This window comes from Anomaloglossus baeobatrachus, chromosome 1, assembly GCF_048569485.1.
Source record: "Anomaloglossus baeobatrachus isolate aAnoBae1 chromosome 1, aAnoBae1.hap1, whole genome shotgun sequence".
Classification (NCBI taxonomy): Eukaryota; Metazoa; Chordata; class Amphibia; order Anura; family Aromobatidae; genus Anomaloglossus; species Anomaloglossus baeobatrachus.
In genome coordinates, this window is record NC_134353.1 from 583377000 (window position 1) to 583395764 (window position 18765).

General features: G+C 47.2%; 1 protein-coding gene across 1 annotated transcript in view; it reads left to right on the top strand.

Annotated features, from left to right (window-relative positions):
• The window catches only part of PIP5K1B (phosphatidylinositol-4-phosphate 5-kinase type 1 beta), a 234410-nt gene that overhangs the window by 102482 nt on the left and 113163 nt on the right, over positions 1-18765 (top strand). Inside the window, exon 4 of the mRNA XM_075317790.1 lies at positions 10728-10858. Coding sequence (XP_075173905.1) covers positions 10728-10858 — 131 coding nt within the window. The remainder of the gene's footprint in view (positions 1-10727; positions 10859-18765) is intronic.

The following is an 18765-nucleotide window of genomic DNA, read 5'->3' on the forward strand; positions in this document are numbered from 1 at the left end:
GTGGCTGGAGCACCATGTAACCCAAAAGGCAAGACAACATAGTGGAAGAGACCCTCCGGCGTAACAAAAGCGGTTTTCTCCTTGGCGGACTCCGTCAGTGGCACCTGCCAGTACCCCTTGGTCAGGTCGAGCGTGGTAAAATATCGCGCCTGTCCCAGCCTATCAATCAGCTCATCCACCCGGGGCATGGGATAGAGATCGAACTTGGATATGTCGTTCAATCTCCTAAAGTCATTGCAGAACCTTAAGGAGCCATCGGGTTTTGGTATTAGGACAATCGGACTAGCCCATTCACTCCGGGATTTTTCGATGACCCCCAGGCGTAACATTGTCTTTACTTCCTCCGATATGGCTTGTCGTCGAGCCTCCGGTACCCGGTATGACTTCAGGCGTACCTTCAGGTGGGGCTCGGTGACAATATCATGTCGTATCAGACTGGTCCTACCGGGCAGCTTGGAGAAGACATCGGGGTTCTGCTGAACCAACCGTCTGGCCTCTCGCCTCTGAGTCTTGGTGAGGGCTTCCGGTTCGTCCTCTCCGGAGGTCGCTGGAGCCGGATGTGAACGACCCGAAGAGGAGGGAGATGGGGAAAAAACAGCCATCAGGCTTTCCCGTTCCTGCCAAGGTTTTAATAGGTTGACATGGTATATTTGTTCAGGTTTCCGCCTACCGGGCTGCAATACTTTATAGTTAACCACCCCGACTCTTTCCTTTATCTCGTAGGGGCCTTGCCACTGAGCCAGGAATTTACTCTCCGCCGTGGGGATTAATACCAACACCCGATCCCCGGGTTTAAAGGTCCGCACGGTGGCTTGTCTATTGTAGCGGCCGCTTTGCGCGGCCTGAGCCTCCTGTAAATGCTCCTTCACAATTGACATGACCGCGCTTATGCGGTTCTGCATACCCAAAATGTGTTCAATCACACTTTTATGGGGGGTGGGCTCTTGCTCCCATGTTTCCTTAGCCAGGTCCAACAATCCCCGGGGATGTCGCCCGTATAACAATTCAAAAGGCGAAAACCCCGTGGATGCCTGTGGCACCTCACGGATGGCAAACATCAAATAGGGAAGCATCATATCCCAGTCTTTCCCGTCTTTTGAAATCACCCTTTTGAGCATGGTTTTCAGGGTTTTATTGAAACGCTCGACTAAACCGTCCGTTTGAGGATGATACACAGACGTACGCAACTGCTTGATCTGGAGTAGCCGGCATAGCTCTTTGGTCACTTTAGACATGAATGGGGTCCCCTGATCCGTAAGGATCTCCTTGGGCAATCCCACCCGGCAGAACACAGCAAACAACTCCCGAGCTATAAGCTTTGCTGCAGTATGTCTGAGAGGTATCGCCTCGGGATACAGGGTGGCATAGTCAACGATCACTAGGATGTGTTGGTGCCCTCGAGCAGACTTTACGAGGGGCCCCACCAGATCCATCCCTATCCGTTCAAAAGGGACTTCTATAATTGGTAACGGTACCAACGGACTGCGAAAATGGGTCAGGGGTGCGGTAAGCTGACACTCCGGGCAGGTTTCGCAGAACCGTTTTACCTCCCCAAAGACCCCGGGCCAATAGAACCTTTGCAATATTCGCTCCTGCGTTTTCTTTTCCCTAGGTGGCCACTCATCAGGTGTTTATGAGCCAAGTCGAGGACCCGCCAGCGATACGGCTGGGGCACCACCAACTGTTCTACCCCCACGCCCCGTATTTCATCTACCCGGTAGAGTAAATCTTGCTTAAGAGCGAAATGGGGGTACCTTACCTGGGCACCGGGCAGCTGTGCCACCCCGTCAACTACTGTCACCCGACTCCGGGCATGTATTAACGTAGGGTCCTGGAGTTGGGCTGTCCCAAACGTATCCGGGGACGCCTCCAACTCCGGGATGGGCTCAACCATCTCAGCCTCTCCTGCCAATACCTCTAGGGGTGACCTATCGGGTTCACACTCTGTCCCTATCATGGGGACCCCTACGGCAGGCGTCCCGGATTCAGGATTGTAGGGCTCAGGTCCCGGACTGATCAATATCTGAGGGGACTTAGGGGGTCCCCTCCATAAAGTCCAAAAATAGGGCAGATCCCTTCCTAGGATCACGTCATAAGGAAGAGTGTTAAGAAGTCCCACCTCATGTTGCACCTGACCGCAAGGTGCTGTGATGGTGACAATCCCCGTGGGATAGTCTCGGCGGTCCCCATGTATGCAAACCACCCCCACGGTACGTCCTGTGGCCTTTACTTTAGCCCTTAGGGTTGATCGCACAAGGGTCACTAAGCTTCCGGAATCCAACAATCCTGTAACCGGACATCCATTCACCTGTATTTGGCACAAGTGGGGCTCCGTCTCTGGGGAGACCAGGTCAGCGGTACACACCACCTGAGCATACATTGAACCCCGCCGGGTAACCCCACAATCCATGGGCTCCGTGGTGAGTGGACACTGGGCTTCCATATGTCCCACCCGCTGGCACCGCCAACATCTAATGGGGACGGAAACCCCCTTGACGGGTTGTCGTTTAGGGTACAGAACCTTCCGGACCTCAGGAATGGCGGCCGCGGCCTCAGACGGGACGGTAGGGGACTCCTGCACCGTTGTCAGCGGTGGGTCCTTGGCCCTAGGCTTGGAGGGGCCGGACCGATGGGCGGTACGCAAAGTCTCAGTGTCCCGTATCAAGTCCTGCGTAGCCACATGCCGCTCTACCAGGGACACTAATTGGTCCAGGGTACTCGGGTCACCCTGTCCTACCCACCGTTGAACGGTGACGGGTAAAGTGCGCACAAAACGATCCACTACTACCCTTTCCACCATTTGCGCCAGGCTCAGAGTGTCAGGCTGCAACCACTTTTTTACAAGATGCAACAAGTCATAGGCCTGGGAGCGTACGGGTTTGGCTTCCTCATAGAACCACTGATTTACCCGCTGAGCCCGTACATAGGTATTCACCCCCAACCGAGCCAGTATTTCGGCTTTCAGGGTCACATAGTCAATGGCGTCCTCGGTACAGAGGTCCAGGTACGCTTTTTGGGGTTCCCCCGTCAGATAGGGCGACAATACCTCAGCCCACTGGGGGGTCGGCAGCTTTTCCCGCTCGGCCACCCGCTCAAACACCGCCAGGAACGCTTCCACATCATCCCCCGGGGTCATCTTTTGCAACGCTTGTCTCACCGCTTTCCGGACGCTGTCGTCGTCACCCGGTCCCGGGGTTTTTGCTGCCGGTCCGGCACGGATCGACTGGGCCAGGAGAACCATCTGTTCTTGGTGCCTTTTTTCCTGCGCTTGCAAGGATTGCTGCTGACGTTCCAACGCCCGGAGCAGGTGTGCATTGGTCTGTTGCTGCTGTGCATTAGCCTCTTGTAGCTGTACATTAGCCTGTTGTTGCTGTGCATTAGCCTGTTGTTGCTGTGCATTAGCCTATTGTTGCTGTGCATTAGCCTGAGCCAGCTGCTTTAGTATGTCCTCCATGGCGTCACCGGGTTTGGGCTGTAGTATAGCCGCTCGAATCCAGGACATGTGCTACTGGGTCACCAGGGATAGATGCTACACCTCACCGGCTGTCATGCCCGCCGATTCTCCACCATATGTGAGGTAGCATGGTCGGCTGCGCAGCAGAAGACACGGGATCCAGGCATTAAGGTTCACAGCACACGGTTTTAGTGTCCAAACAAAAAGACCACAACAATATACATGTGCCTCTCCAGCAGAGAACTCAGGGAGTTCTGTTCACTCCCTCACACTCGGCACACCTGCCCTCGTTCCTGTTTCCATTTAACCCTTCCTTCAGCCTGTAGGGAAACAGCATTAACCCTGGAGTGGATTACTTTCTATCATGGAGTGAGCACAACCGGGGCGAGACATACCGGCCGTCATAGATAACCCCGGTCACAGTCTCACAGTGTGGAATGTTCGTGTGTGCGTGAGTGAAATAACTGACATGTGTGTGTGTTGTCCGTGTGAAATGTACGTGTGTGATGCAAAATGTCGTTACTACATGTCGGAAGACAGAGTAGCGGGATGAGAATGAACTCGGGTGAACTTCACCCGACTTCATTGTCATGCCGCGGCTCTGTCTGTGTGCCGTGTACTGATTAGCGGTCACCTGTGAAGGATTCACCGGTGACCGCTAATCCCCCGAGTGACTGAAGTGTCCCCCCCACTCTCATACTCACCGATCCCCAATCACCGGCGCTGCACGGCATTCACACTGCTCCGGCGGCTTTTTCTAATTTGAAAAAGCCGGCCGCTCATTAAACAATCTCGTATTCCCTGCTTTCTCCCCCACCGGCGCCTGTGATTGGTTGCAGTGAGACACGCCCACCACGCTGAGTGACAGCTGTATCACTGCACCCAATCACAGCAGCCGGTGGGCGTGTCTATACTGTGCAGTAAAATAAATAAATAAATAATTTTAAAAAACGGCGTGCGGTCCCCCCCCATTTTAATACCAGCCAGATAAAGCCATACGGCTGAAGGCTGGTATTCTCAGGATGGGGAGCTCCACGTTATGGGGAGCCCCCCACCCTAACAATATCAGTCAGCAGCCGCCCAGAATTGCCGCATACATTATATGCGACAGTTCCGGGACTGTACCCGGCTCTTCCCGATTTGCCCTGGTGCGTTGGCAAATCGGGGTAATAAGGAGTTATTGGCAGCCCATAGCTGCCAATAAGTCCTAGATTAATCATGTCAGGCATCTCCCCGAGATTCCTTCCATGATTAATCTGTAAGTGACAGTTAAAAAACACACACACCCGAAAAAATCATTTATTAGAAATAAAAAACACTAACAAAGTCCCTCATCACCAATTTATTAACCCCGACAAAGCCCTCCATGTCCGGCGTAATCCACGGACCTCCAGCGTCGCATCCAGCTCTGCTGCATGCAGGTGACAGGAGCTGCAGAATACACCGCTGCTCCTGTCAGCTCCACGCAGCTAATGAGATGAGTAGCGTGATCAGCTGCTGTCAGTCAGGTAACTCTCAGCCACCGCTGGATCCAGCGGTGGCCGCGGGTAACCTCAGTGACAGCTCAGCTGATCGCGCTACTCACCGCCGCTCCGGTCAGCTCCACGCAGCAACTGAGGTGAGTAGCGCGATCAGCTGAGCTGTCACTGAGGTTCCCCGCGGCCACCGCTGGATCCAGCGGTTGCTGAGAGTTACCTGACTGACAGCAGCTGATCACGCTACTCATCTCATTAGCTGCGTGGAGCTGACAGGAGCGGAGGTGTCTTCTGCTGCTCCTGTCACCTGCATGCAGCAGAGCTGGACGCGACGCTGGAGGTCCGTGGATTACGCCGGACATGGAGGGCTTTGTCGGGGTTAATAAATTGGTAATGAGGGACTTTGTTAGTGTTTTTTATTTCTAATAAATGATTTTTTCGGGTGTGTGTGTGTGTGTTTTTTAACTGTAATTTACAGATTAATCATGGAAGGTATCTCCGGGAGACGCCTGACATGATTAATCTAGGACTTATTGGCAGCTATGGGCTGCCAATAACTCCTTATTACCCCGATTTGCCAACGCACCAGGGCAAATCGGAAAGAGCCGGGTTTAGTCCCAGAACTTTCGCATATAATGTATGCGGCAATTCTGGGCGGCTGCTGACTGATATTGTTAGGGTGGGGGGCTCCCCATAACGTGGAGCTCCCCATCCTGAGAATACCAGCCTTCAGCCGTATGGCTTTATCTGGCTGGTATTAAAATGGGGGGGGACCGCACGCCGTTTTTTTTAATTATTTATTTATTTATTTATTTCACTGCACAGTATAGACACGCCCACCGGCTGCTGTGATTGGGTGCAGTGAGACAGCTGTCACTCAGCGTGGTGGGCGTGTGTGACTGTAACCAATCACAGGCGCCGGTGGGCGGGGAAAGCAGGGAATACGAGATTGATTAATGAGCGGCCGGCTTTTTCAAAATAGTAAAAGCCGCCGAAGTTTTTATAACAGCAGTGCAGCGCCGCGCCGGGAATCGGGGAACGGTAAGTATGAGAAAGGGGGGGGGGAACTGGCCGACAGACAGCGAGAGGGACAGATAAGACAGAGAGATCGACCGACAGACATAGAGACCGACCGATGGACTGAGGGAGAGAACGAAACAGAATAAGAAAAAAGACCGACATCACATGAAAAAAGCACAAAACGTACAGGGAGCAAACAGAGATGCGTCCGTGTCACTCGGATGTGCGCACAGACCCATTGACTTTCATTGGGTCCGTGCTGAGTGTTGCGTGCAGAAAACGGACATGCTGCCGTGCAAAACGCACACAGGTACGGATCACGGACACGGACAAACGGACATGCATCAAAAACGCACGTGATGCTTTTATCATACAATAACATTGGTGCACGTTTGGCCGTGTCTCCAGTATACACGGAAACGGACTAAACACGCATGTGTTTCACGGATGTGTGTTTCAGGCCTAAGGCCGGGACCACACGGGGCACTACTGCGATCCTCGCATGACACTCGGCTCACGCTGGCAGCACAGCAGGAGCCGAGTGTCATGCGAGTGTCACTGCGACTGAGGTCCGATCATGCGATCGGACCTCAGCTCCAGGGGGCGGGCCGGCTATGAGGAGGGCTGGGCGACTCTGAGTAGGGGTGGGCCGGTGCTGCGGAGGGGGAGAGAGGGATTTATCTCCCTCTCTTCTCCGTTGCTGGCTATTGCCATTCTCGCCCTGCACTCGCGGTACACCGGTGTACTGTGAGTGCAGTGCGATTTTTCCCTCGCCCCATAGACTTGATTGGGTGCGAGAGAAACAAGACTCGCATTACAATCGCAGCATGCTGCAATCGTTTTTTCGGTCCGATTAGGGCTGAGAAAATAATCGCTCATGGGTGCTGGGACATAGACTAATATTGGTCCGAGTGGAATGCGATGTTTTATTGCTCCGATTTTCGTGAGGCTTAGGCCTAACATCATCTATCAGAGGAGAGAGGAAAGTAGGGAGAGCCTACAATATTGGTGAGTTCAGCTGACTTTACTATAATGGGATGTATGGGGACCTTGAAAACATTTTCAAACTATTATAAAGCCTGTAATTACTTGATAAAATTCTTTTTACCTGATATGTCACATGTGGTCAAGAGACCTGCTTACTACCAGCTACAGACTGTACAAAGCACAGAGTACAGAGTTTTCCTGTCTGTGCTGGGAACAGAATATAACGTGTCAATCAAGCACAGCTCTGCATGCAGGAGGCAATGCTCTGAACAATGATGTCATGGGTGGCGTGGCCTGTGATCCCCGACAAGTTGTGAGTGAGAGGATGTATACAGGGAGGGAGAATAGGGAAATCATAGTGGCCATGCAAGCTACACAGAAAAAAAATATCAACTAGTGATTTTGGCCAGATTGTTGTTTTTTTGTTTCTTTTTTTTCATGCCAGGCCTGTACCAGATAGAATAACATGCGAAAATAAAGTAACTTATCTAGCACTTGTCAAGTGTTTGGGGATACTAAGTTAAAACTGATTTTTATGTGAATTGATTCATAATTTTGCTTTGCAAAAAGTAAGATAATATCACTAATATATCAGACTATTATTATTATTATTATTTATTATTATAGCGCCATTTATTCAATGGCGCTTTACAAGTGAGAGAGGGTATATGTACAACAATCATTAACAGTACAAGACAGACTAGTATAGGAGGAGAGAGAACCCTGCCCGCGAGGGCTCACAGTCTACAGACTACAGTATAACCATATCTGCTGGTCCTAAGATTAGCTTCATCCCTTCGTAATGACGATATACAGTGTGTGATGTTTACCTTGTTTATTTTTTAGTAGCTTGTTCGTTTATTGAAATTACACTTCTCAAGGAAGGAAGCAATAAAGTGGATGTCTTAATTTTAAAATGAGACTTGAAGGATTAGTACAATAATCCTCTCAATGTTTAATTCACTCTTACTGGAGCCACAACAGACTTTACATTAGGCCTTGTCCACCTGTATTTCCTATCTCCTCACAGAAAGTCGATAAAGTCAATCCTTGAGACATAAGACAAAAGCATTTATAAAACAACCTATAAAGTTACATTTAAATTCCTTCCGTTTTTATTCTATTTAACCTGACATTACAATTACAACTGAGAAATATCTAAAGAAATATTCTTCATGGACCTGATTTATTAATTATTTGCACATTTTGTTTACTATTTTTTAGCCGTTTATTAATTTTGCCTAATTCTTCTTTTATTTTGCCCCATTTTTAAAGTCTATTTTATATGTGTTTTTACATTTTTTTTTTAGAATACTACAAGACAAATAAAGAAAAGTGACTTAAAAAAACCGCAAATGATGAATACAGCCCTATGTTTTGCAAACGATCAGCGATTTCTCCCTCTCTTTCTCCTCACTATCCTGTGTAAGGCTAGGGTCACACAATTGTATTTTTTTCATTCGATAAAATTGGTCTGATATACTCTGATCAGAGTTTGATGGTAAAAAAATTGCAGTCCAATTTTTTCACAAACTCATTAACATGCATGGCCGAGTGTGATCTGATTTTTGGATGCAACTCGGATATGCTGCAAATTTTTTCCTTAGACAAAATCAGTACATGGAAAAAATTTGACATGCCCCATAGAATAACATTAGAAAGCAGTGGAAAAATCCAGCTGGACTCCAAAGGGATAAATAAAAATGCTTCTTTATTTATATCAACTCGATTAAACATATATATCCATTTCTCAAGTAAAGACACCGGCTTGTTCACACTGATGCATGGCAGATGTATACTAATACGCGTTTCGGCGGAACGCCTTCCTCAGGTCATGATTGTTGACCCGAGGAAGGCGTTCCGCCGAAACGCGTAGTAGTATACATCTGCCATGCATCAGTGTGAACAAGCCGGTGTCTTTACTTGAGAAATGGATATATATTTTTAATCGAGTTGATATAAATAAAGAAGCATTTTTATTTATCCCTTTGGAGTCCAGCTGGATTTTTCCACTGCTTTCTTCTATTATCTTCTCGGCTTGCTGCCGTAATCCGTGCCGGACCAAAGGGGACTAACAGGAGGATATATTCAGGCTTGTCTCTGCAGTGGTGAGCGGTTTTGTTTCTTTTTTGTAATAGAATAACATTGGCCCAAGTTTGATCCGATAATTTGTTAGATTGCCCCCCAACCAGTTTGTTGGTAGCCAATTTCACAGACTGTGTCTATTGGAAGGAAATAGGACATCAGCGCTGGAGTGTTGTGTCACTATCAGAGAGTTTTGCCAATATCTTGAATTAAGATCAGACAGAAATTCATGCAGATTGACAAACACTTAAAGTGGTTTCAATAATTTCCTTAATGTTCCCATGTTGGGGGTAGAAATAAAAAAAGGATTCTTACTTACTTTCTTACTTCTCGCAATGGTGCAACTGGCCAAAATCCGAGCATCAACATCCGCCAATGGATGGTGGTGGGGCTGTGAAGTGAATTAGTTGCTGTTGATTAGCTGGAGCCTTCACATTTCCGTGTGAGCTGGCTTCTTCTGCTCAAACAGAATATGAGGGCTGCAATGGTGCAACCGGCTAGAATCCAAGCATCAACATCTGGCAATAGATGGTGGTGGGGATGTTAAGCCAATTAGTGGCTATTGATTGGCTGGAGCCTTCACATTTCTGTGAGGGCTTCAATGGTGCAACCAGCCGGAATCCGAGCATCAACATCTGGCAATAGATGGTGGTGGGGATGTCAAGCCAATTAGTGGCTTTTGATTGGCTGGAGCCTTCACATTTCCATGTGAGCTGACATCTTCTGCTCAAACGGAATATGATGGCTGCAGCTAATTAATGGCTTTTAATTGGCTGGAGCAGTTAAATGACAACCCCCCATTGAGCATTGATGCCAGAAGAGTGATGGGGGAGTACAGCGCCCAATATGTAGGGTTGGTGCTGTTCTGGTAAGTATTCCCCTTTTTTTCTTTCTTTATCGCTTCCCTTGGCTTATTAAGAAGCTGTTTGAAAGTGATAGACAACCATTACACATTTAACATGTGTGACTAACCATATAAAGCACAACTAGACAATCACATTATAACCACTGAGACCAAAAGATAAAAGATTAATTAAACATGATTACTTAAACTTAGTCAATGTTTTTAAGCTGAAATCAGAAATGGATTCAATTAAAAGAAGAATATAACATTGTAAATCTGTCACAGAAATAGATCCTAAACACAGAATAATCTATTAATTGTAATACATCTTCTCATTTTTTTCAACCTACTACTTAAAATGAATAGAAAGAAGAAGAAAACATACTGATCACATGCTGTTGTGTGAATGAGCCTTATAGTTCAGTAATAATATTTTTGTGACTTTACCAATAAAGGTAGGCAACCTAGATTTGTTTGATCCCATTATCTTTGCTTGTAGTGTGAGCTAACAAATAGGCTGAGAATTGGATGTAGGCCCTTAGGTCAGCATGAAATGGCATCTCTCTTTTCGTCACAGGAATATTGTTTAAAGGCCATGTATCTGCCCCAAACATTAGAAATGTTGTCAATCTCTGTGGACAGAAGGAGCAGTAGTACATAAAGCAGTAAGAGAATGCTTTCCTGGATGCTGAGCAGGGAGATGGCATATATGGCCTATGAAATTGGGACTCATAATGGTATAGTCATTCACTGCTGATGTCAGTAAATAGTGACTTACTGAAAAACTGTAATAATTCAGAAGACTTGTGATAAAACACAGTATTAGAGAAAACTAATTAATCTCTGTATATTCTCTTTACAGACAGCATCATCAGCGATAAAAGGGACTATTCAGTTGGGAATAGGCTACACTGTAGGTAACCTTACATCCAAACCTGACAGAGATGTGCTTATGCAAGACTTCTACGTAGTGGAGAGTGTCTTCCTACCAAGGTAAGGACTGAGAGGATATCAAAACCAAACATAGTAATTCTATCTATCTAGCTATTATCTATCTATCGTCTTTTTCCAAAAATAAGACACTGTCTTATACTTTTTTTGCCCCCAAAAAAAGCACTAGGGCTTATTTTTGGAGTAACATGGTGTGGGGGAGGGTTTACCCCACCAAAAAAGTATGTTCCCCCCTTCCCAGGAGACTCATACTTACCAGACCCCGAACAGCTGCGTGGCTACCAGGTCCTCCTGTGATCTTTGGTTTGTACTCCAATCAGGTATGCTGCACGCCGTCCTCCCCTGCTTCTGGCCGACACACATCATAAACACACATCAGATCACTTACATCAGATCACACACACATACGGACTCACACACTCACTCATTCATCACATCCAGCGTTACAGAATCCATCCGGCCGCAGGGATAGATGGGAAGAAGTCACGTGTCTGCAGGTCCTGTAAGAAAGCATTGCACTTGCACGTCCTTGAGCTCCACTGCACTGCCTCTTAGGATTCTGCCGGCGAGAAGAAATTGGTGTTGCTGGATGTGGGGAGTGTGTGTGTGATCTGATGTGTGTGTGTGTGTGATCTAATGTTTGTGTGTGAAATCGGATGTGTGTGGGGGTGCGATCTCTGCAGAGACTCCCGCTCGGCGTCTGGTGAGTGTGATTGCCGGGACTCCACTGTATATAATGAAGGGTCCTGCATTATCTTTAACTTTTTTAGCTGCATGGATGCTTCATTATTAAACCGCGACTAGGGCTTATTTTCGGGGGATGTCTTATATTTAAGCCTTGCTCTGAAAATGATGAAAATCCCTGCTAGGGCTTATTTTTTGGGAATGTCTTATTTCTGGAAAAACACGGTATCTATCTATTTATCTATAATCTATCGTATGTATATATATATATATATATATATATATATATATATATATCTGTAATCTATCGTTTGTGTATATATATATATATATATATATCAATATATATCTATATGGTATATTTTTATATATATATATATATATATATATATATATATATATATATATATATATATAATTGCCTTATTCTGTCGCATTGGCCGCTCGGCTTGGCCCGGACCCGCCCCCCGCACGCATTAGTCGCTCGGCTCGGCCCGGCCCCGTCCCCCGCACGCATTGGCCGTTCAGCCACGCCCCCCGCACACTGTGGCGGCTCGGCCATGCCCCCCGCTAACTGTGGCCGCTCGGCCACGGTCCCCTGCACACTGTGCCCGCTCTGCCATGCCCCCCGCACACTGTGCCCACTCGGCCACGCCCCCCGCACACTGTGCCCGCTCGGCCACGCTCCCCGCACACTGTGCCTGCTCGACCACGCCCCCGCACACTGTGTTCACTCGGCCACACCCCCACACACATTGGGCACTTATACACCTCCCCCTAGGACTACTCCACCTATTAGACACCTCCCCCCAGGACTACTCCACCTATTAGACACCTCCCCCCAGGACTACTCCACCTATTAGACACCAACCCCCCCAGGACTACTCCACCTATTAGACACCTCCCCCCAGGACAACTCCACCTATTAGACACCTCCCCCCAGGACTACTCCACCTATTAGACACTTCCCCCCAGGACTACTCCTCCTATTATACTCTCTCCCCAGGACTACTCCTCCTATTATACTCCTCTCTCCCCAGGACTACTCCTCCTATTATACTCCTCCCCCACAGGACTACTCCTCCTATTAGATTCCTCTCCCCCCAGGACTACTCATCCTATTATACTCTTCCCCTCAGGACTACTACTCCTATTAGACTCCTCCCCAGGACTACTTCTCCTATTAGACTCCTCCCCCCAGGACTACTCCTCCTATTAGACTCCTCCCCCCTCAGGACTACTCCTCCTATTAGACTCCTCTCCCCCCAGGACTACTTCTCCTATTAGACGCCTCTCCCCCCAGGACTACTCCTCCTATTATCCTCCTCTCCCCTCAGGACTACTCCTCCTATTATACTCCTCTCTCCCCAGGACTACTCCTCCTATTATACTCCTCTCTGCCCAGGACTGCTCCTCCTATTATCCTCCTCTCCCCCAGGACTACTCCTATTATCCTCCTCTCTCCCCAGGGCTACTCCTCCTATTATACACCTCTGCCGCCAGAACTACTCCTTCTATTATCCTCCTCTCCCCCCAGGAGTACTCCTCCTATTATCCTCCTCTCCCCCCAGGACTACTCCTCCTATTATACTCCTCTCCCCCCAGGACTACTCCTCCTATTATCCTCCTCTCTCCCCAGGACTACTCCTCCTATTATACTCCTCTCTCCCCAGGACTACTCTTCCTATTATACTCCTCTCCCCCCAGGACTATTCCTCCCATTATACTCCTCTCCCCCCAGGACTCCTCCTCCTATTATCCTCCTCTCTCCCCAGGACTGCTTCTTCTATTATACTCCTCTCCCCCCAGGACTACTCCTTCTATTATATTCCTCTCCCCCCAGGACTATTCCTCCTATTATACTCCTCTCCCCTCAGGACTACACCTCCTATTATACTCCTCTTTCCCCAGAACTACTCCTCCTATTATCGTCCTCTCTCCCCAGGACTACTCCTCCTATTATACTCCTCTCACTCCAGGACTACTCCTCCTATTATACTGCTCTCCCCCCAGGACTATTCTTCCTATTATACTCCACTCCCCCCAGGACTACTCTTCCTATTATACACTTCTCCCCCAGGACTACTCCCCCTATTATACTCCTCTCCCCTCAGGACTACACCTCCTATTATACTCCTCTCCCCCAGGACTACTCCTCCTATTATACTCCTCTCCCCCCAGGACTATTCCTCCTATTATACGCCTCTCACCTCAGGACTACACCTCCTATTATATTCCACTCGCCCCAGGACTACTCCTCCTATTATACTCCTCTCCCCCCAGGACTATTCCTCCTATTATACTCCTCTTTCCCCAGGACTATTCTTCCTATTATACTCCACTCCCCCCAGGACTACTCTTCCTATTATACACTTCTCTCCCAGGACTACTCCCCCTATTATACTCCTCTCCCCTCAGGACTACACCTCCTATTATACTCCTCTCCCCCAGGACTACTCCTCCTATTATACTCCTCTCCCCCCAGGACTATTCCTCCTATTATATGCCTCTCCCCTCAGGACTACACCTCCTATTATATTCCACTCGCCCCAGGACTACTCCTCCTATTATACTCCTCTCCCCCCAGGACTATTCCTCCTATTATACTCCTCTTTCCCCAGGACTACTCCTCCTATTATATTCCACTCGCCCCAGGACTACACCTCCTATTATACTCCTGTTTCCCCAGGACTACTCCTCCTATTATACTCCTCTCCCCCCAGGACTACCCCTCCTATTATACTGCTCACCTCCAGGACTACTCCTCCTATTATACTCCTCTCTCCCCAGGACTACTCCTCCTATTATACTCCTCTCCCCCCAGGACTACCCCTCCTATTATACTGCTCAACCTCCAGGACTACTCCTCCTATTATACTCCTCTCCCCCCAGAACTCCTCCTCCTATTATACTGCTCACCCCCAGGACTACTCCTCCTATTATACTCCTCTCTCCCCAGGACTACTCCTCCTATTATACTCCTCTCCCCCCAAGACTACTCCTCCAACACACACACTGCACAAAACATACCTCCCCCCAAAACACACACACCCACACAAACCGCGCAACACACACAGCACCACACACACACAACGCAACACACAAACAACACCGCTCTCACACACCCCCACACCCAGAACATTTACAGCCCCTACACAAACACTTGGCAACTACACACAACAACATCTATATATACAGTTAGGTCCAGAAATATTTGGACAGTGACACAATTTTTGCGAGTTGGGCTCTGCATGCCACCACATTGGATTTGAAATGAAACCTCTACAACAGAATTCAAGTGCAGATTGTAACGTTTAATTTGAAGGTTTGAACAAAAATATCTGGTAGGAATTGTACACATTTCTTTACAAACACTCCACATTTTAGGAGGTCAAAAGTAATTGGACAAATAAACCAAACCCAAACAAAATATTTTTATTTTCAATATTTTGTTGCGAATCCTTTGGAGGCAATCACTGCCTTAAGTCTGGAACCCATGGACATCACCAAACGCTGGGTTTCCTCCTTCTTAATGCTTTGCCAGGCCTTTACAGCCACAGCCTTCAGGTCTTGCTTGTTTGTGGGTCTTTCCGTCTTAAGTCTGGATTTGAGCAAGTGAAATGCATGCTCAATTGGGTTAAGATCTGGTGATTGACTTGGCCATTGCAGAATGTTCCACTTTTTTGCACTCATGAACTCCTGGGTAGCTTTGGCTGTATGCTTGGGGTCATTGTCCATCTGTACTATGAAGCGCCGTCCAATCAACTTTGCGGCATTTGGCTGAATCTGGGCTGAAAGTATATCCCTGTACACTTCAGAATTCATCCGGCTACTCTTGTCTACTGTTATGTCATCAATAAACACAAGTGACCCAGTGCCATTGAAAGCCATGAATGCCCATGCCATCACGTTGCCTCCACCATGTTTTACAGAGGATGTGGTGTGCCTTGGATCATGTGCCGTTCCCTTTCTTCTCCAAACTTTTTTCTTCCCATAATTCTGGTACAGGTTGATCTTTGTGTCATCTGTCCATAGAATACTTTTCCAGAACTGAGCTGGCTTCATGAGGTGTTTTTCTGCAAATTTAACTCTGGCCTGTCTATTTTTGGAATTGATGAATGGTTTGCATCTAGATGTGAACCCTTTGTATTTACTTTCATGGAGTCTTCTCTTTACTGTTGACTTAGAGACAGATACACCTACTTCACTGAGAGTGTTCTGGACTTCAGTTGATGTTGTGAACGGGTTCTTCTTCACCAAAGAAAGTATGCGGCGATCATCCACCACTGTTGTCATCCGTGGACGCCCAGGCCTTTTTGAGTTCCCAAGCTCACCAGTCAATTCCTTTTTTCTCAGAATGTACCCGACTGTTGATTTTGCTACTCCAAGCATGTCTGCTATCTCTCTGATGGATTTTTTCTTTTTTTTCAGCCTCAGGATGTTCTGCTTCACCTCAATTGAGAGTTCCTTAGACCGCATGTTGTCTGGTCACAGCAACAGCTTCCAAATGCAAAACCACACACCTGTAATCAACCCCAGACCTTTTAACTACTTCATTGATTACAGGTTAACGAGGGAGACGCCTTCAGAGTTAATTGCAGCCCTTAGAGTCCCTTGTCCAATTACTTTTGGTCCCTTGAAAAAGAGGAGGCTATGCATTACAGAGCTATGATTCCTAAACCCTTTCTCCGATTTGGATGTGAAAACTCTCATATTGCAGCTGGGAGTGTGCACTTTCAGCCCATATTATATATATATATAATTGTATTTCTGAACATGTTTTTGTAAACAGCTAAAATAACAAAACTTGTGTCACTGTCCAAATATTTCTGGACCTAACTGTATAACACAAATCATACATTAACTACAGAATAAATTCTAGAATACCCGATGCGTTAGAATCGGGCCATCTTCTAATATATATATATATATATCTTTTTATCAGTCTATATATTATCTATTTATCTATCTATATTTCTATCTAGTGATGTTCTTATTTAGTTCAATGTCCAAAGCAAAAGTGGTGAAAGTGTTTTAGGCATTGAATGTAATGGATCAGTAGAGATAATACTGTCAAAGGAGCAGCAGAAATAAAAACTAGTTACTGTGAAATGTATCTTACAACAAAAACAGATCTATATTTAAAATATTTTCCTACCATGGACATAATTCTGTGACGTGAACGTGCTCCTAGACTAAATCCTTAAAGCTTAGTCTAAATATTAATATAATTTAGATAATATTTATACATATGTAAGAAGTCTTAACAATATGTTGAGTTTTATGTACGGCACTGCAAAAGGTGGAAAGAAATCTCGGATGGCAGGAGGCTCACTGATTTGTAGTATAAGTAAGCTTTATTTTAGAAACAAATTAATGATTCAAAAGCTCAGCTTAAAAATGACGGGCCAAGATAACCCCATGTAACTTAGCTTACCAATATAATACCATAGTAAAAAGATGAATTTGGACTTATTGATATGGTCATCAAAATGGCCATAAAAAGATTAAAAAAAAAAAAGCTATTTGCGAATTGTTCTGGAACAATTACATTCCTATTGGGACATGGCTATCTGGGAATAAGAAGAAAATACCGTAGATTCCACCAAAGGTCAACCTGTTCCTTAACCAAACTAAACAGTAACTTGTTTCCTAACCAAACTAAACAGTAACTTGTTTCCTAACCAAACTAAACAGTAACTTAACACAGACCAGGATTTAATGAAACGTTCTATATCTGACTGGGTCAATGCTCATTTTGGCATTGTATTAGTTAGGTAACGGATGCAGTGGTGTAGTGTGGGTTGCTAGTGCCCTGGGAAAGGCAAGTTTTTTTGTACTCACTAATCTCGACACTGTTAGACATAACATTTTAATAATAAAATTATATATTCTCATTTTTTTATTACATACAACCTAATTCTGTCCTTAAACCTAGTCCCATCTCTAGCCCTATTGCTAACCCAATTCATTAGAGCTTTTATGCTTAATTGTGGCATAAAAAGCTTTGAAACGTAGCAATCTTATAGGTGCAGGTGGGCGGGAAGGGTCCATGGTGCCCCCCGCTCGTCAAAAACATGATGACAGGTGTGATTTCTTACGCCACAAATCTCTGACTGGAGTAAAGGTCCAGTCACACTAAGCAACTTACCAGCGATCCCAACAACGATAGGGATCGCTGGTAAGTTGCTAGGAGGTTGCTGGTGAGATGTCACACTGCGACACTCCAGCGATCGTGTAATGGGTGAGCATACCCCCTACAGGAGGGAGCTGAGATAACCCAGAATTGTAATTAATAAAAATGTTTTATTTGTATCTGCATGTGTATTGTGTTAGGGTACCCCTAGTGGCCGGGTGGGACGGCTGTCACCACAGTGGGGAGGTGGAGCCGGCAGAAGCAAGGGGGAAGGCAGAGCAAGGGTTGAGAAGGAAGGAAAAGATCAGGAGAGCAGTTGTCTCGGGGACGGGAGCGGAGCAGCAGAGCCGGGGCAGAGTGTGGGAGCTGAAGGACAGAAAGCCGGAGAGAACAGGAGCGGGTGGAACCTCATAAGGTGAAGCAGTCCGGTGTGGGTCCGGGCTGTGGGTAGCCAGAAGTGGGAGCCGGGCGAAGAGGAGTAGTCAGGCACATCCCCACTGGAGGGGACGCAAGGACAGGCTTTCCCCAGCTGAAGGAAGCGTATCATCACCTTATTGCCTCGTGTGGAGCTTTGTGAAGAATAAAGATGTTTGTTAATTGCATTGAACCATGCCTGAAGAGTGTTTGTGCGCCGGACAACACCTGCACCACCACCACACTCTGCCCCACCAAGGCATCTCCTGTCCCCCCAGTGACGGTGGCGCCAGGGGTAAGCCTGACAGCAAGGGCCACGACTACAAGCCCGGAGGCACCCCTGGCACCCCGTTACATGTGGCGTAGTCGGCAGGATGCGAATTCCATGCCTGGGACCCAAGAAGCCGGAGATCAAGTGGTGCCTAGGGCACAGGATCCGGACTATTGGAGAAGATTCCCAGTCCCATGGTGGGAAGAAGAAGCAGTGCCTGCAGCGTTGGACCGGGCACAAGATGGCGGCAAGATGGCCGTCGTCTGTGAAGATGCAGAAAGCGCGCGAAAAGTTGGCGCCAAAAGAAGAGCCTGGGGCTGGCCAGTGCCGAAAAAGAAGTTCGGAGTACTCCGCCCAAAGAGGGGAGGTGCCGGTCCCAGGGCACGTAAGAAGACATGTGAAGTGGGCGGTGTTGTAAGAAGAAAGAAGTGCCACCGCGGAGGG